The sequence below is a fragment of the Daphnia pulex genome, chromosome 5, assembly GCF_021134715.1.
Source record: "Daphnia pulex isolate KAP4 chromosome 5, ASM2113471v1".
Classification (NCBI taxonomy): Eukaryota; Metazoa; Arthropoda; class Branchiopoda; order Diplostraca; family Daphniidae; genus Daphnia; species Daphnia pulex.
Window position 1 is genome coordinate 4,180,997 of NC_060021.1, and position 20,608 is coordinate 4,201,604.

The 20,608-nt window shown below is 38.3% G+C and overlaps 1 protein-coding gene across 1 annotated transcript; it reads right to left on the minus strand.

The window, feature by feature from the left end:
• Positions 1–2,498: 2,498 nt before the first annotated feature.
• LOC124194795 lies at positions 2,499–4,196 on the minus strand. Its single transcript, XM_046589182.1, has 6 exons — positions 3,967–4,196; positions 3,739–3,901; positions 3,592–3,670; positions 3,152–3,428; positions 2,617–3,088; positions 2,499–2,541 (listed from the first exon to the last, which is right to left on the minus strand). The coding sequence occupies exons 1-5, from the start codon at positions 4,194–4,196 to the stop codon at positions 2,992–2,994; spliced, it is 846 nt and encodes a 281-aa protein (XP_046445138.1). The 3' UTR covers positions 2,499–2,541; positions 2,617–2,991.
• Positions 4,197–20,608: the final 16,412 nt, after the last annotated feature.

The window sequence follows — 20,608 nt, forward strand, 5'->3', positions numbered from 1 at the left end:
TCCCTTGCGAAACAAGTTACTGGCTCATCACGAAAGGAGTGTTTTGTCCAAGATTACATCAAAGAAGGAGGGAAACCCATAATTACATGATGCAGGTCACTTGTTACAGAGAAATAATTATTCTACAGGAGTGGAAGTTAGCAAGCTATCGCAAGAAAGCTTCACTTACATAAAAGTTTCTTTCTGCCATGATACACTCAACACGGAATTGGTGAGCTAGCTCAAACGCTCGTCCTCAAAATGCGCTCTCGGGGTTAGTAGGAGGAAATAGTGCTGCCGTGGTGACCATTTGGCCGTTCTAGATTTTGTTGATTTCAGCGGCCATTTTGTTTTTTCTTAAATAGTCCTGTATATTTTTACTGTATTTTCTTATTTGTTATCAATATTTTAGCTTTTTAATGGTGTTTTTCATACTCAGCTTTTGAATTTACCCTATGTACATCTATTTCCAGTAATTTCGTCTTATTTTTGTTTCCAGTTATCTTTCTCTCTCTTGCCTATAGGAACTGTCAAAATGGTAAATTCGTGATTTTATGGTATATTAATCATATTAAGTAACTCAGTTTATTGCAGGTGATATTTCCTTCAGTAACCTGCTTTTTCCCCATCAAAATACCCCCATATTCTTTGTAAAATATCAATTATGGGGTATGGCTTGGTAAGTTCGCTAAGTTGTTTCCTGCATTTTACATTCTGTCCATAGAAAGTTTGCAGCCATTCAATTTTATTTACCATTATTCTATTTTGATTGATCCAGGGACCCTTTTTCTGAAGAAATTACCAGTATTATTGGTTATCAGTGGAATTTTCTTCGTCGTAAACTATGAAGGCTGGAATAAGAACATGTAAGTTTTTTTTATTGGACTTGCTTCGATTGTATTTCAATTAATGTAAATATGTTCTTTGATAGGTATCTGTGTCAAACAACCTCAAACACATTCAGATTCAGTTATATATTCTTAGTGTAGTTAAAATTTTCCTTCGCTCTGAAGCATAGGGTAAAATGGAGTTTTGTTAATTTAAACTTAAATTTGAATTGTTTTAATTGGATTTCAATTAATTATTATGTTTTGTTTCATATTTTCTTTGTAAACGGTCTAAATTTTGCAAATTCAATTTATTTGTAAATACAATTAATGTTTTTAATTTGGATACTGTTTAGTACTCAACGCAGACGCATCTTTCTTTACTTGTTTACATTTTCCAGTTCGGCTGTCCCCGCTGTCAACTGTAATATTCTGCGTTTTTTATTTTAGTTTGTAATTGGATTTTATAATTCTAGAGTAGCTATTGAATTCGTTAAATTGGAAATATGGAACGTAAAGATTGTGATTTAAGAAGTGAAGAACAAAAGGCTTGAGTTAATAAGTACAAGACAGTCGAAGAAAAGGTTTGTTTTTCTTAGACATATGAAATATTTCAATCTATCGATTTCTTTAAAATTCAAGTGGAAAAAACAAACACAAAAAGTTTCAGTACAAGTTTCTACTTTTTTGTTTTCTCGATTAGGTCAAGTTATGGGCTGCGCCGCAAAAACGAAAAAGTAGAATCTGTTTCGAAACTTTTTTTTTCTTCAAATTTTTCCATTCAAATTTTACAGAAATCGATAGATCTCGGCAAGAGCTTTATATTTCTATAAAATTTTTTTAAATCCAACCAATAGTTTATTTTTAATAATTTTTTTAAATTTTGGACTAATTTTGGGGGAGGGGAGATTACAGAAAATGCTGAAACTTTGACATGTTCGTACGGGCATTAATCTTCATCATTTCCACTGAAAATTATGATATTTGTGATCCTCATGAATCAATGCATCTAGTGATGCATCGTTATCAATTTAAGTCAATGTTTTTTGTTATAGAACAGATCAAATAAAAATGACCCAATCAGGTGACGGCCATTTTGAATGGTGGGAAATTCGAATAGGAGTGTATAAATGCATAAAAAGGCGTTCACGCAGCTTTATTACGATATCCACGGAATTCTTTAAGCTAGAAGTATAATTATATCACGATCACGCACATAATGCTATGTAGGTTAACGCTAATAACTTAAAATTGTTGCACTTCAGTCAACTTTTCACGCGGTATCGGAATATGGGTTCAAAAACAGTGTATGTGCTGCTGGGAACTTCATCAGTTCTTTGTTGTTTAGTTTCAAAAACTCTAATCAGGTTAACTTATTTTTAAAATAAATGATCATGTACTTTACCTATGCATATGCAGTAAAATTAGCAAAACAGTAAACGTGAATCCGTGAATGACACAAAGATTTTATTTCGTTTCAAGTTTACAATAAATTAATTTAAAAACACGTTGCGCAATGACGAAAATATTATAACGAACACATGATATATGGTTCTAAAATTGGCGTAGGTTTTTTTCAACTCTTCCGCGATCCATGTTTCATTTTCTGGACTCTTCACACCTGCTTGATGGAAAATTCATTCGTAAATACAAAAATTGTGACAATCTATTTGTGCATACCATATACTTTTGTAATGGCTCCGGAAAGTACCACTTAATTGCTTCTGGTTGTTTCCTATAGATAAAAATTAATAAAAGGTTAGATTTTACGTATAATTTTTACAACGCAAATTCTAAAGGACTGTACTACCATGGAATGGAAGTATTTGACGTCTTTCGTGTATAATTCTCTTTTACTTTCCACACAAAAATAACCTTTTCTTTGGATTAATCTGTATCACTTTAATAGGTGAATCATCTGACACAAATATCCATTTTTTCTGTACAACAGATTCGGATAAAGTAGACACTGTTGATGAAGGAGAGCAGCTATCATCTAGAGACATATTTCCTGTGGAATGATGCACTTTTAGAAAGAAATCTTTGTTTTTAAGAGAGTATTCTTTGATCTTCAAACCGCTTACGCGGAAAGGGCATTTAATTTCCAATACGAATTTCCCATGACATTCGCCGTGACAGATACGGTCAGGTGACGCTGCCAGAAAAGGGTGAGTGATGGATATAATTAATCCAACACATTTGCAATCAAAATTAGAATGTAGATTGTTTTCTTTAACATGACTTGAAAAATTTTGGGCTGCAAAGGGCTCATTTTTCCGTACCTTTAAAAAAAGAAGAATTAGTTGAGCGGTACCAATTCTGAATAGTAATTTGCTTTTAGTTACCTGGTATACTTGTTACCATTGAACTTGCTAATCTCTGGGTAGCATATTTCTAAAATGAATTGTGTGCTTCCAGGAGTTAATTGTTGTGAAAAATCGAATTTTTTGACACGGAAGATCATAGTTCCTGTTATACGTCCACCTCGTTGATTGCCCCATTCTTCGCAGGAACTTTGATTTCTTGTTACCAGTTCAGCTGCATCTTGCTCATCACGAGTTAGGGTTATTAGTTGCAACACACGTTCGCATTCTTCTTCCACTACATTAAAAGGTTTCCCCTCTAGGTTGCAATCAAACAATGTAGTTAGATATTTTGGGACTTTGTTTGCCACTGTGGTTGGTGTAAAAGAAGAAGCATAGTGGTCCATAGTTGACAAGGTTACAGGGAGAAAAGGTAATAGAGCCAATTCTGCGTTACACTGATTAAATTTTTCATCAGTTACTGGCAAAATGTGTTTCCCTGAAATGCTTTTTTTTTCTAGGAAGGAGTGTTGTTAAATCACCAATCTTTCCAATAGTTACCTAATGTGTAACAAGAAAAATTAATACTTATGCATAAAGATTTATAATGCGTGACGATTGTAACTTACTGGACCCTTTTCTGGTTTATTCCAGTTACACGGCAGTGATTTTAGAGGAATTATATTTTCAGTACTTGTGGTTGTTGCATTTGTGGTTGTCGATTTATCCTTTTGGTGCTCATGGATGGCTTGTTGTATAAATGCACTAACATGAATACAGCTGTTACCTAGTCTGTTGAAACAAAAAGATACAAACATTAATATTTTTAAGATACACTGCACTGTTACTTTACTTACCCAGCAACACAGTCACAGACAGCAAATAAAATTTTTCCATCGCTTTGCAATGCAACCCATGGAGTGGCTGGCTTAGCAGATAAAGTTTGCGAGTGAGTTATATGGCTTCTGAGAATCAGAATTCCATTTGTCAAGGGGAATGCAAGAAATTTGTCAGAGAAGGTTTGTTCTGAGGACAATAAATTGTTTATGGCTTCAACTTTTTCACCGTCACTGCAATTACGCCCCATGACTAAATGAATAATCATGTGGTTCCTAGTTATTGGAGGGATTAACGTTTCTAGTTCACTTCCACATTTGAATAAATTTAGGTCCAATACCAACGAATCACTACATTTTAGATCTTCAAGTACTTTACAGTATATTTTAAATTGGTCATCATCTAAACTTTTGGCAAAGTCTGGCACTTTATACGGAACTCGGGAAGCACTCATATATATCAAAGTTACATCGCTGCACACAAAACGAAACCAAAACAAAAAACAGGATAATAACATTTGCGAATCCGACTGCTTCTTGAACAAAAGATTGGGCCTACGTTGGGTGTCAAGCATAATACAAATTTTAGTTCTGCTATCGGCCACTGTGGTGCGCATCGGCGTAAACTGCGCACGACTTTTTGCTCGACTACTACTTTTTCATTGGAATAACATCTATATTATTGAAATAATATATGGTAGGATCACACTGATTTTTGACTAACCAGTTTACCCCACCCAAATAAAAAATTATAAATTTACATACGAAATGAATAATGCAAAGTCTTAGACTGAAACTGAACGAAAAAGGTTTTATTTCCATATCAATTGACATACAGTAGAGTAATGCAATTGTAACCATTGAACAATAAAAATGTGTTGTAAGAAGAAGCAAAGAGGACTTATAAACATATCGACAAATACTTGAGATATGAGCATCTAAACAACTTAACTCTACTTCAAAATCTGGCAAAATGTCTATCTTTATATGGCTCCATTAAAATAAGACAATTTACCACTTTTTTGCAAAATGATTATTGAAATTTAAAAGTAACAACATTTCAAAGTGCTTAAAAGTGAGATTTAAGCTTTTCGGTGTAAATATGAGAGGCCTTTTTTGTTGAAGAGCCTCTCAATTACTGTTGAGAGTTGAAGGGTGACATTATATCTCCTGCAATGTAGTCAAATGAAACACATTTTGTAAAAATGGCCCAATTTCAGCGAACGTCATCTTCAGCATCAAGTCATGATAACTTAAACGGTGAATTAAAAATTGCTGCTAAACGTAGCTTATTCCCAAAACATGCTATTAAATCTAAAAAATCTAAAAATTTAGTAACAGATCAAACACAAAAAATCTCTATAAATACCTTTCACTGATAGAGTCAAGCACACAAGAAATAAAAGTTGGCAATGGATAATTGCTGCGTTGTCCATGAGAGCTTTCAATTTTTCTTTCAAGGTAGGCAACAAATAACTCCATCACACTTAATCACACTTCGTTCTTCTCGCCTTAAAAGATATCCAGAGATTCTGCTACAATTTCCATGATCCGTACATATTCTTTGAGGTATTGCTATTCATAGAGGTAAACGAAACTCACTCAATAGCTTTCTCAAACATCGGATTTTTGGTTAGCATGCAGTTTACAGCACCAAACTCTGAAATCCAGCGTGTTACGATGTGTTTTCGATCGCAAAACGAATAATTGATCAAGGTGATGATGATAACACAATTCAATGAATTCGATTATTGTTAATTCCAGAGTACGGTTAGTTTTTCAAAAGGCGACTGATGTAATTGTTGAAAGTCTCCCATACTTTTTTGAAACCACCAAATTCAGTGTGTAATTCTTCAAGAAGGTTGGTTATATATATTAAACGTGTGACGGCCATTTATATGACGAATGCCAGTGAATTGATGTGAGTCAAACTAGTTGATGGTCTCCTCTAGATTTGAAACTCTTCTACGTCAGCTTCAAGTCCAAGCAACCGCTGTATAAAAAGCGTCGTTACATTTCACTAATACTTCAATCAGCTATTATTTTCTTTCTTTAAATTTGTTCTCCAACATCTTTGAAAAGAATGTTCTCTTATGCAACAGCATTAAAGTGAATACCATTAACTAGTTGTATAAAGCCAGGTTTTTCAACGGTGTTGATGGGCAGAACATCAACAATAATAAAGTTCTAATCAATAATGCAATCAAAGTTAAATAAGTTTTGTGGAAACTCATAACGTACCAATAAAAAGAATAAACAAATTTAGGTTGTTGTATAAGAATGGTATTACTCCTCGTTTGTAAAACATAAATTTTTGCCAAGCTGACGGAATAAGAAATTAACTTCTTTATGGCACCGTTCCATTTTTGCACATGACATGTTTGGGTCATATTTCTACAAATTTAAATAACTGTAAGAAAAGAGTCAAAAGACAACAGGAAAATGTAAGACCAAATATTGCCTCTTGGCACTATGTCTGGACAAGTTAGAAACCATAAAGATTTTTTTCTGGCCTAGTTTGTTTGCCACACAATCTGAAAACAGACACTTGTATAAGCTGGCCATTTTGCCAGGAACTTTTGATATAAACTTAAAAAAAATGAATTGCTCTGTTTCAGCAAGAAATTGAAAGGAAAAAAGATTTGATTTACTTTTATAAAATAGCGTCGTTCAATCATTTTAGAACGATAGAATGAATAAATTTCAAATATGATTTCCAATACATTATCGATTGTTTTTTATGAGTGAGTCAAATAAGACTGACAAGAACGATGAACAGAACAATTATAGATGATCATTTTTATGTTTAGCAATATTTACGCGTATCTCATTGCCGTTGAAAGTTTTTTGTTTGGTTTTCAGCGTGGGGCTTAGCGTGTCTTGTTGATTGGCAAATTCTCCGGACATTCATGGAATCAATAGACTAGTGTCTGTATTTTACCAATTGTGGGTGGTGGCGGGATTGTTCGACGAAGAGAAGCGATTTTCTTTATGAGATTTAATTCAGCTTGGGCCAAGTTAAGACGTACTGCTGTTGCTAAGCGACCTTCTTGTTGTGCAATAGTTGGTTTTATTTCACATGCAACGGAGTAAACATTGAGTTGCCCTTCCTTCTCTTCTTCAGCCACTGTAGATCCACTCGTTGCTGAATCGTGAGGTAAGCCGTGGGAATTAGTTGGGCTGAAGGTATTGTGGCATCGTAAAGGGTCTGTCTGTGGTGCTGATATCTTCCACGTAGGGCACTGTTATCCAGATGGATTGGCCCTTCTGGACAGGGAATCTTTGGACCTCTTTTTTCGTCTCAGGACCGTGCAATTAAAGGGTGTATGCTTCAGGTGAAAAAATTTGGGCCAATCTCTAATAAATAACTTTTCGTTCAAGCAGAGCGCCACTACTGCTAGCTTTTAGAATTCAAGTGGCAAATGACGTATAAGAATCTTTAATGACCGACAATTCGTAAGCTTTCAAATTTTACATTTTCCATCGGGCACCTTCGGAAGCCATCGAGAATTTTAATCTACATATTTGGACTGTGTAAAAATTATATATACTCTGTTTCTATATTTCTATTCAACATATACATAAATAAACGATTGATACTGACACAATATAAACACAGCTGCTTCACATGGGAGTCCAACAAGTAAACTCGTAATTCAAAATATTGCTCTATTGGAAATTTATAACAAAAGTATCTTTGATTAGTATTTTTCAAGATACAAGCATGTTGCGTTTTGGGTTGAACACGTTATTGCGTCCTTTTATAGATGATAAAAAACTTGCGATGGTTTTTTTTTGTCTCTTATTGAGCAATCAATTATTGCCAGAAAATCATCGATGATAATCTCTCCAGTCATCAAATCAAATGATTATAAATCGGATTTGCCAATGGTTTACGAAAGTTTTAGAGTTTTTGGAAAATTTCAAATTGTATACGGATTACGGAAACTTTATTTTCAATAATTCGTGTTTTTTCGTGTTTTTTTGGCCTGGTGTCACATTTCACGTACAATTACACGAAGCATTTTACCTCTTGTTCTGGATTAACTAATTTGTTCACTATTTGAACATAAAAATTTCACTTTGAAGCAGCTAGATAATTTCAGAGGAACGTTGGTCAACGGAATTGATTTAGGCTAACACTGCCGGCTCTACCATCTTTTTTTCTACCACCGTCTAGCGCTTGCCACACTTGGCCCACGAATCTGCCACAGACAACTTCAATCTCGACAAGAACAGTTCCGACGAGTACGGTCCTTACCAGTATAACACAAGTAACATCCGATCCGCCTTACATAACGAGCTTCTGGTTGGTTAGCCTAGGTCCATTACACGGTCTGGGTCTGTCCGCCCTGGCTCTAGATTGTGACTTTTATTTCACTTGAAACTAGTTTGATTTACGGGTTTGGCCACCACGACCACCCTCTCAATTCCACCGCTATCCACGCAACCAGCCAGCGTTAAATTTTTTCCAGCCTCGGCTTTTTTTCCTTTCCGAGAAACATCACGGCGCCATCCTTTATGCAGACGAATCCGACATTCTCAACGGGCTTTCCTGGCCCTTTAGCCCCTCCACCGACGGCCTACGACGCACAGAGTTTATACATCGGACGCAAGGATCCATGCCCTTGATACCTCACACGCTGAGCCGGGTCGTTCGAGCATCAATCCACCCCCATGAAGGCGCCAATCTTCAATCGAGATCCCCGAAATTTACGAATGTTTATTCAAATGTTCAAGGTCTTCGGTCATTATGCCGTAAGTTCCAACGCGGAGTTAATCGCTCATCTTCACGACACCCTTACTCAAGAAATTAGAAAATACATCGAAGGAGCGTTATTGAATCCAGGACTTTATCAACACGCCCTGAACGAGCTCCATAGACGATGCAGCAATCCACAAATCGTCTATCGAGCTTGTTCCTAATCCATCCTGAAACTCCACCCCTTCAAAGACAAATACTTTAGTGCCCTTCAATCCTTCTCTGCGGACCTTCACAACGTTGAGGTGACTCTGCGACTTGGAGGGTACGACATGGAGCAATGCAGTCACGCTGTAGTCTCGCAGCTACTTGCAAAGCTCCCACCGGCAATGAAAAGTCGATTCAGCGAGAAGAGTTGGGTGATGAAACCGACGCTTGCGTCTATTAAGACTTAGATCAATGGCTCGACGGAGTTGCCATGGCTGAAAAATCTATCCTAGCTACTTTAATGGAATCTTCTCGTCAGCGGCCCGTGGAACTAACAGAAGAAAAGCACCGTAGGAACAAACCGAACGTTTTCAACATTACGTCCGCGACTCTTTCGAAATCTGACACCGACGAGACGAGTCCAATATGCCCGAGATGCAAGAGCAATCATCAACAGTGGCTAAAGAATTGTATGTAATTAAAGGAGTTGCCTGTCGGACTAAGATAGTGAAGGTTTCAAATTTTTGCCTCGGCTGTGAACGAAATGATCTTAGCAAGGAGTGTACCAGGACTTAACGTTGTTCTAAACCCGAATGCGACGGTATTCACCATCCTCTGCTACACTTATCTCCACGGCTTTAATCTAAAAGGAACTCTCCGGTCCAATCTTGTCGAGACCGTCCAGAAGCAATATTTGACTTTCAAACGTTCCAATCATCCTAAAGGCAAATTGGAAAGAGTTTCCACTTTATGTGCTCCTTGATTACGGAAGTAAAATATCCGTGATTACGGCGAACCTTCTCAATTTACGTGGTAGGGTGGAAAGAGTATCGACGATAACTATCAACGGCAAAACTAAATCTTTCCACTTGAAAGATCGTCAACTTTATCGTATTTCTTCAAAGGACAGTCGTTTCTCTTTCAACATCTCGGATGTTTATGTCGAGGAGACTTTCGAATTAAGCAAGGAATCAATCAACCTTGAAAGCCAACATTGTTTTCCTCTCGTTCATGTCCCTGTTTATTCTACAGCTCAAGAAGAACTAACTCTGGTTAGTTGGGGGTTTTTAAACGGATAAGTTTGGGATTTTCGTCACGACGTCTTTGTCCTAGGTGCAAAGCTGGATTCAAGTGGGAGGACTAAAAGGAATCTGTTGAAATCCATCTTCAGAATCTTTGAACCACTTACCTTTCTAGCGCTGATAGTTTCAAAGCGAAAGTTGTCATGCAATACATCTGGCGCCATAAATTCAACTTTGACGATGAGCTGAGCCAAGATCTTATCAAAGCTGGAACTGCTAAGCGAAAATTTTGCCTTCACTTTCTGGGCTCGTCCTGGAACGACGTCTCCCGGTAAAGACGATCCCAAAGCGAACAAACTGCATGTTTTTGGAGACGATTCAGAAATGAACTTGGGCGCCGTCGTCTAAATGTATTTTTTTAGCGCTGGATTCCGTTCATCAGCTAGTGTTCGGTTCATCTCGAAAGCCAAAGTCACTCTGCTCCAATTCCTGAAGATCCTGCATTGGAACACTGCCGTTCATGCCACTTGTCTCGTCGTGCAAGTGTGTACCGAGATCGACTTCGATTTCGGCCGGACTCTTTATTGGACCAACTCTACGACCGTCCTCAGCTGGATTAAATCAGGTAGTTAACGTTTTAACAATTGCGTCTGAAATCATGTAGGTGAGATATTTGAGAGTTCGACGCAGGATCAATGGAATTACGTTCCAAACGCATTCTAATCCTGAAGATAACGCCAGTCGTGGGTTAGACTCTTCCTACATCATCGTTTACCACATTGATTTTCAAGTTCATCATTTCTCCAAGTTCTCGATGAAGGGCCCAAACTTAAAGTTCTCTTAGCAGTTGATGAAACTATACAAAGATCCGAGACCTTGGTCGGACTCGTACAGCGAGATAGCAACGGAATCGACCTTCAAATCGAAAGAAAATCTAGACCACTAATTATCTTCAACGTCACCTATCTTTTCTGTTTCATCCGAAATGCCCGTCAAAAGGATCGTGATCAACATTCGAACAGACGAAATTTCAGCCAATGAGATCCAGGTCAGCAAATCATTCATTCTCCACAGGATACAGCAGGAGAGATGATCTACGGACCGGCCAAAATATCGACAAGAGGTCCAAGGTGTTTCAGTTGACTCCATATCTTGACCGTCATGGTCATATGTGTGTCGACAGATTACTTGAAAACGCGCCTCTTCTGAAAGACAATCAGCACCCGATCATTCTTCCTCAATCCGAGCGGGTGGCTTAACTCATTCTCTTCAAGCTACTCCGTGATCGTGATCATCTCAAAGCTTGCCAGCTACACCAGGAGGCATGTCAACAGTATTAGATCCGAAAGGTCGGTTCACGACACAACGAGTCTATCATCTATGTTTTCGTTGCAGAAGACGTATCACGAAAGGGAGGCCCATTCATGGCTGCTCCACCCGCTTCTCGATTGAAGGTGCCCTATTGTGCGTTTACACACACTGGAGCGGATTATTTTAGTCCCATCCAGATGACAAGATCAAACGTTGGGACTGCCTATTTATTATATGGGTTGTATATTATGATTTGTGCACCTCAAAACGACATACTCGTTGGATACAAGTTTCTTCATCTCTGCGCTTGACCGTTTCCAAAATCGTCGCATTTTCCCTGCGTCCTACCACAGTGACAACGGGACTAGCATGTCCCGCTGTTCAGCGTGTTGACTAGCTGAATGCCTTCAGAACTTTAATCAACACGCCATCCTGCGACATGTCGGCCGTCAAAATGGGTGTCGCCCCACATTTAGGAGATAGCTGGGAACGAATGATTCGAGCCGCTAAGATTTCGTTACAAAGAGTCTTAGGAAATTAACGCCTCATCGATGAAATCATGTTTACCGCCCTTACACTGTTCGATAATATTCTGAACAGTCGTAAGATAACTCCAATGATTGAAGACCCAAACGATCCAGCTTGCTTTACTCCAAATCTTTCACATGACGTTTTCTCCGAGGATGACTTGTCCACCAAGCAAAGATGGCGCAATGCGCAAGCAGTGTGGGATCAGTTCTGGAGCCATTAGATGAAGGAGGTTCTATCAAGCCTCACCGAGCGCGGAAAATGGTATCGAGAAGGTCCAAATCTCGAAGTAGAAGACATTGTCGTCATCGTGTCCAACTGGAAGGATTCTCAAAACTTTCCCTGGTGATGACGGAATCGTCCGCTACGCGATCATCTGGACCAATGAAACCGAACGTCATTGACCAGCCCAGGTATTGTTTCTCCTACAATCTATGTCGCGTGGTCTGGAGACCATTTTGTGTGCCCCCAACTCCAACTGATTTCTCCCACTTGTGTCGTTTGTGTTCTTCATTGATGGCTAGAAGTTGGTTTGCTGTTGGCAACCAGCAACCCGTCGGGCAATACGTCGGCTCAACTAACCCGCTTTGGTTCTGTGTCTTTCCGTTTCCTTTATTGCGTGGTGTGGCAACACAGACTGCATCAGACGCCCAGACCAACGAGAATTTCAGTATAACAAAACTTAACGGAGTTCGGTCTCTATTTTCCAACGATTTCTTTACGGCTTAGGCTGGTTTGTTGAGTTGGCTACCTCTATATTCGACATTTTCGCTCCTGAAACTGTTAACACAAACATTAACAAGTATTTGGGATGAAGGAAGGAAAAACCTTATATGTCCAGGTCTCGCGTACCGCTTATGAAAACAATAATGATTACCCGTCAGTCTCTAGTCAGAATCCACGAGCGATAATTTAACGGTTTTACAAGTGACTCGGCCTGGACTCTTGCATTGACTTTGAAGCACAATAATCAAGAGAAAAAACCCCAAAAGAAGTCATTTACATAATGCGTTAGCCACTGAAGCGCCCCCGCAGTGATCATGTAAAAACGGTAAAAGTTGACGGCACAACATTATTAGTCTGATTTGAGGCGCATCTCGTGGAATGAATTGAATAGACCAACTTGTCAACGCCCGCGTCTTTCAAAACAGGCCTTAATCACCGATTCATCGTTGATACCCCTACCAAACTATGGGGGGAGGGGGGTCTTAGTCCAAGAAACAGTGAAATTGTCCTGTTTCATTGACGCCACTGATGAGAGCCACGATAAAATCTCTCAAAGTTTCGGCCGGACAAGCTAGTAAGGGACAGTAATTTCTCTATGTGATCACTTGAAGGGCAGAATTACGCTGAGACTTCCTAGGTTTCTTTAGAGAAAATCCTGTTGCTATCCAGGACGTACCCTGCATAGCGATGAGTCTCTTGAAAAGAAGATCCTTATGGGAAACTAAAAAAATCAATAATTTTATTCCGGAATCTACTTCCTAGAAATAAGAATAGTTAGTTGCGGAGGAAAACAAATATTAAGGAAGGTGAAAAACTCTACCCGTAGGCTATATAGCGAACTCTCAGGTTACTACGGATTGAGTCTCAATTCGTTTGACTTCTGGCCCAATAGACGATCTGCAACGACATTTTGTGTCGTCGGAAGATACTCAATTTAAATCGTGTTTAAGCTCTGTTTGCATAACGCCACTATTTCCACGCTTTTTTACACAATCTATGGGACCTAAAGTCTCCTGAATTATTCACAATGCACCGCTGTGGCATTATCACTGACAGCTGGCACCCCATGTGTGTAAAAAACCTTAGTGCGAAAAAAGCCGCTATCAACTCCGGCTTATTAATGTGGCGATTGTATCAAAGCTTTCTCTATTTAAGAAACCGAAAGGTTTGCGGTTTTTTAAGAAAATTTATCTTCCCTTCCTTCAGTTTGGCCCCACCTTCAATGGACGACAATTTATCATCTAGTGGCGATATTTTAAGACTCGGTTTATTTACAATTCTATCAAAACAAATACTTTCGCAACGGGAAGGGAAAAAGAGGGATCGGGTAGTAGGTGAGTCACATAAGGCCCTGATTTGTAACCGGGATATACTTACATCTGCTGAGTTCGTAAAGTAAAATTTTTCTCACATCCTGGCACATACAATTCTTCGTCTTCTTTCGTTTATTCAATTTTTTAAGATATATTTGTAAACTTTGTTTTGTTCTGAAAACTTTTACTCACTCAAGCCTTGACTTTTAAATTTTATATCACAAGAACGGGTAGTATTCCTGTATTTGTGATATCATAGCCTTCATACATGTAGTCTAATAGCCTACCCAATCTCTCAGTTTTAGAAAACAATTTTTTTTCATGTTGGTACGTGTAAAATGACAGCAATGCACCTTCAATAAACAATCAAAGTACATGGAAAATTTTCATGGAAACCCTTACAGGAAAAAATTTAAGGTTTCAGACATTTTTAAAAATTTACATGGTGGTTCATTGATTCCCACTCACCCGACCACCAGATGGCCCCCATTGGTCCACTTGGAGGAATGTAAATGGGAGAAGAGGTGAGAAAAATGATCTTCACTTTTCCCACATGGGAGGGATAGCATTCCTTTTGGCTTCTTAAAAAGAGGAGGCTATGATTGTATTGACTCCACCAATTGTGGTGAAGAAGACGATGCGTAGAAAAATTAGAGTAATTTTTAGCTAACTAGTTTCTTTATCGTTGTGTCCTCGTCTCTATCCGATTATTCTTAAGATTAGGCACTGTTTGATTTCATAGATTCGGTCTAAACAACGATATCGCTCCTGATCTGCCAATGGTCCTTTGGCTTTAGCATTATTTAAGGAGGCAGCCCACCACGAAGTAGAGGCATACGAAAAAATTATTAAATAGGGATCAAGCACCGACAGCGGTTTGCCATTTAACCCGCGACGAGAGCTGAATTGACAACTTAAAGCCTCTGGATGCACCGATAGTGCTCCTGGGCAAACAGGATAGTCTGAATTGAAAAGACAAATCGCCTAAAATTTTCGCAGCATCTCTTATATATCTCTATGATCTGCTCTAAGTCCCTACGGGAGAGAGAGACAGAGATAAGTCTTTTAAAATTATATGAAGCCATCAAAACGTCCTTTCCTGTGTGGTCACGCTCACAGATTTCTCCCAGTTAATCAAAAGGCCTCATTTTCCCAGAATTTCTACTACGTTAGCGAAATCGCGCTCTGTCCCTTCCCTGGATTGACTAAGGCTGAGAAAATCATCCAAGTAGACTAAGATCCGAATCAACCTCCTTCTCAACAGTCATTACGGGTTTAAGGACCTCTCTGAAGGCCTATGGAGTGGACGACAGACCAAAAAAAAATCCATGATTGTCATGAAAAAAAATCACGAAATAAATTTTACCATAAAAGGTATAAGTGATGTACTCTAAGGACTACTTAGGGTTACCTTAAGTGTTTAGTAATCGTTTCAGTCTAAAGCCACCAGAGCTTTTCAGAATGACAAAAACGCCACTGACGAAGCATTGGTCTTTGAGTGGGATTCTTTCAATTGTTAATTTCTCTAGTAAAGATTTAACTTCCTCATCAAAATCGTCACTAACTCACAACTAAATGACATATTCTTCCTTGGGTGGCCTTGAAATTGTAAATGGAAATCTAACCCTCTACGAAATGGGGACCCAGTCGCCTACTGATTTGACTTAACCCTCTCAAAGAACGTCAGCTCCTCGTTGTTGACCACTACGGCGAACTTGAGAATGGCTGCGGATGCTGTTCATTGAACGATTACGGTTGTGACTAACCAAACGGCTGCAACTCCGGTACTGACTGCCATTACTTTCCAAGCCTTCTAAATTATCCTGGCCCTGTGTTGTTAAGACGTTCTTGCTCCCACTTCAACTCCGACGCCTACCTCGGTTATTCAAGTCCCTCTCTGCATTTCTTCAAATTTCCTGGGGAAAGCTACGTAGAATGCGACGGTGAAGTTTAGCTATCTCCCATCGAATCAAAATCTGAGCTTGATGAACTAGACGACGACGGCGACATATTGTCACTTTAAAAGCTGAAAAGAGTCTAAGGGGCGTTGGTTCCCTATAGCCTGAGGTTGGTCTTACCTTTTCTTTTTCTTGTTTTTTTTTTCTATGAAAAACAGCTGCAATACAAGTTCAACACCGCAAAGTCCCAGGGAAAGCAATTAAAGTGTTTGTTTACTCTACTTCGACTCTTCCAGTCTTTTGAGAAATCGTTGGGTGGGGTCTCGCACCAAGAAGATACAAAATAGCGGTCCATTGGGACTAGTTAGCAACCAATCAAAGTAAGCTATCATTCTGCCGATCACTTCTTAAAAAAGCGGAGCATTAAGAGCCTTGAAAAACCTAGACGTCGGTTAGAATTCAAAAACTGACCTGTATCAAATTAGGAGAAAAAATTTGAACAATAGACTTATTACATATGTACGTATACGAGATGATTACCGTCTTGAACAAGATAGCCATCGATATAGGGGAAAAGGGCAAAAGTAATAGTTAAGAGCGCGGTTAAACACTCCAAAGATACACAAAAGTGTTCTTGAAGACGATCAAAAACCACTACTAGCAGGGAAATTTTCCTTTGTTGACGATTCATTACACGCTATATCGTCTATATTTGATTAATAACGCTTCAAATAGCACTAATCACAGATAATTTATCCTCGCTCACCTGATCGTCAAAATCTTTGTTGCCCTGAAAATTATCATTACTCGTCTCCGCCACAACAACCTGTGTCATCTATTCCTCAGCAACAATACCTCCAACTTGATAAACATGTATATGTACTTCAACGTATACAACACGGGGAAATGTCATCACTAAATTTCAAATTTTCACGAAATAATAGAAAGACATGAGATTTTAATACCTACCTTTCAAACCTTCCTCCTTTAGGCAATTGATCTTCATCTGGTAGACACCTTTTTTCATACTCGACAGTTCACTGATCTTAAAGATCCATAAAGCAACAACTCCATTCAAGAATGGGTGGAGTATTTACTGTCTGTGGCAGTTAAATTTCTTTTAAGCCATATCTTCAAAAATCCACTTCACGGTTTGAATTGTTTTGTGTAATAAGAGATGAAATTATCAGCTTTCCAAGAAATTTTATATAGAATTAACATACATTTTCATTTAACCATTTTAACTGCAGACTTCCATAATGGAAGATTTGTTGTTTTAGGTTCTTAATCTTGGATTCTTCTGGTTTTAACACCCATTTTTCATTAAATAGATACTCTATACATCACAGATGATACTTCCGGTTTGCATTCACCAGTAAAAAGAACATCAGTGGGACCTTTCTCTCGAAAAACCAATTATTCATAGAATCTTTGGAAGGCACTGTTAAAAAAACTCACCAATTTTCGAAGAAATTTCCACCTATATGCGACTCTGCAACGTAGGTGTTTTTTCACCAAAAAATAACTTTAGGGGTACCAATATTGGTGATCGGTAATCAACTGATCGGAAACCGGAATTAGAACAAAAATTTTCCTGAAAAAAGCACCAAACCACCCGTTATTAAGGTTGATTTATAGCCTCTAAATAAATGCAATGAAATAATCGCATGAAAATTATCTGAATCAAAGATCTTTTATTAAGCAAGAAACTAAGCAATTTAAATCTTGGTCAACAGGACTGGTGGGTTGGGTGAACAACAAAACCAAATGTTCAAACAGACACAAATATTGAAATAACAATCCAATTAGACTTCGTCGGAGGTGGGAAATTTTCGCCTTTACTCTAGTAGGCGATATTTACCTTTCCTACGAAAATGAAACAAAGGAGAAATCGCGACAACACCGCGGGGTGGGATAGAAGGGGAGAAATGGGAAAAAATGACAAATCTCATTTTCAATTTGAAATTCATTATATTAAATGAAACTCAAAAAATTTGAAAATGGCACTTGTCATAGAACTAACGAAGCTCTTTATTGTGCATTTTTTGGCGTCTTCGTAGAGTTAATTTTTTCCCTAATTAGAGAGCGGCAAAGTAGGCACTTTTTAATACGCTTCTACATCGTGTTTCCAAACTTTTACATCCATTTGTAGCTGCCCTTCCCTAAGATGTAAAAATCTGAAAAAAATTCAGGAAGTAGCCAACCATTATGGCTACTTCCAAAAAAAAATTTCAACACCCTCCGTCAAAAACCCGATTTTTGGGAACGTGGCGAAAATCGGCTTTTTACATAAGCTTCTCTCCGCTTCTCTCGCTCGTTTCCAAACTTCTGGTAGGTACTGTATAATCACATTATAATGACACATTGAAGAAAGAAAAAAAATATGACAGGTGCAGTCATTTACGTTGTTATTTGAAAAAGGTGAAAATTGAAATAAAAGTAGATAAAACGTAGAACAAAATAGGAATGAATAAAATGAACTTGATTATTTTACGATTGAAGAATGATGATTACTATGAGTAGTTGGACATTTTGATGCTACTTCATACTGAATTATTTTCTTGATTTTGAATCGAAGTTTTACAGCCAACTGCTAGGAATTCAATTACTTTTTGAGGTTACAGTGAAGAAGACGCTGTTCGAATAGTGTTTTCTTGCAGAATCAAGTATTTTGAAGGATTTTTCCCTTTGGGGTGTTTCGTCGGGTATTCGTGGTTGACGTCTTTTCCGTTCTTTGTTGACATTGTTTTGACCGTTTTTTGCGGAATTGGAAGGAATTGCTGCATTGGATTTACGGTATTGACCATCTCTGGATTCAGAAATAGATTTTTTTTTGTAATTTTTCTTAGTTGACTTTAAAATACTTTTCTCTTCAGAATTTTGGTCGTTGTCTTCTTTAATCCTTTTAGGATGCCACATACCATTTCTGGGATTGTATGCTGCTAACCACGTGTTGAGTTCTTTAGGTGCTTTTAAAGTCAGCAAGTGACTTAAATTTTTGTCGCCGTGATGAAGAAGAAGTAATCTTAAAACTGGCGAGCGCCGGACACGTGAAATTGCAACGTAGAAAGTTGCAAATGTCACTTGTGGTTGAGAAGGTCTTTTGTTCAAATCTACAATTAGTTTATCACACGTTTGACCCTGTATTTTGTGGAATATAATGGTGAAACCCAGCTCGTAACCATGAATTTTTTTGGCTTTTAGTGTCATTGTTTTTCTGAAAGGAATATTGACTGCACAACCTTTGCTTTCGGAGCTCATAACTAAAGGGATAACTACTTCGTTTTCTCCAACATTATTTCCGATGAAATCGTCGGGATTGGTGTGCGGCAGTTTTACTAACACGAAAAGTGGATTGTACTGCAGTCTCACGTCCTCTTCATACGACTGCATAAGTTCTCGTAACCCTCTATGGACATCTTCGTCAGGGTTGAGAACTAGAGAATGAAGTATTACAGGGGTTGTCGTTAGATAAGCCGCGACGTGGATTGATATTGTCTTGTAAGTATTAAACCTTTGACAAAAACACCTGTGAATTGCGTTTAGTTGCTGTAGATGTAGTTGGTGTCCTCTAAAGTGAGACTGTTTGCCACAGTTCCATCGATCGGCTTGTTCCATAAAATTCTTCTTCTTGAATTCTTGGCAGTTCTTTCTTTTTGAGAGTGCTTTTGATTGCTGCTCATTAATTCTGCAACTTTCTTCGTTACTGGTTACAACAATAGTCGCTTGTGTCCAACTGCCGTCTTCTATAACGTATATTTTAGTTAACGATTTCAACATGCGTAGTGATTCATTGGATATGGAAGTGCCCATGTTAGAAGTTCGCAGTTGATTCAGCAATTCTGCATTTTCACGTCGTCAGCAGCTCGCATTTGTTCAGTCAGTTCAATTTTTTTGAATGTTTTGAATAACCTGATGCCGATGTAACGAGGAACTTTCGCAGTATTTTCAGTATTTAAAGATACCCTCTTTTCCAGCAAGCTCAGTATTCCGCTATACAAAGTTTCAGCCGGTCTGACAGGTGGGAGCTGAAGAAGATCACCCATGGTCACAACAGCTAAACCGCCAAAAAATTCGTCGTTTTCCATGATGTGTTGCAATCTGGTATTTATGTGCCCGAACAGTCGAGGTCCAACATTCGATATTTCATCGATTAAAACCAAACCTATGGTTGAGACTTGAGTTCTATCTCTGAGATTATTCAGAGTGGTGACTGTCGGTTTTTCGAGGCAGGAATCGTTCAAATTGGAAACTGGAATTCCGCAAAAGTTATGGATTGTCCTGCCTTCAGGCAAGTTACTAGCTGCTATGCCAGTTGGTGCCATGCATCCAATAGTGAATTTATATTCCAATGCAAGTTCATCAATGCATTTCTCAAGGAATGATTTTCCAGTTCCAGTACCACCGTGTAAAAATATTATTAATTGAGACGGTTTCGGACCCATGCCATCTTTGAAAAGCTGTAGACATTGAAAATGATGCCGGATTTCCTCCCAAACTATTTTTTGGGTACTGTTTAGCCTGTTAGATAGTTTGGAATGGTTGTCCTCTGCATGCAGTAAGGGTGTGACAGACGGAAACTGTTAAGCGTCATATTCTTGTTTACTGAAAGGACTGAAGGTTCTTCGGATCTCAATTGCTGCGCAATGTTGTCCAAGTCAACGGAATTTACATAAGTTTCTTGACAGATGACGTTTCTTGCTGTTGTTAAATCGAGTTGCGTTGATTTTTCTTTATCATCACGGAAGATTCCTTGGAGAATGTTCTTTGTTTTTTCGTAGCACTTCAATTTGCGGCTGGTCACCATAATTTACTCTTCACCCATTGCTGATTCTGCTCGCATGACGTCGATAGCTTCTTAAGCTTTTTTAGCTGCTTCTTCTTCATCACGCCTTTTTTATTTTGTCGATAGAATCCGTGTCGTCTGCTGAACGTTTACTTAAACTTTCGGTGTTA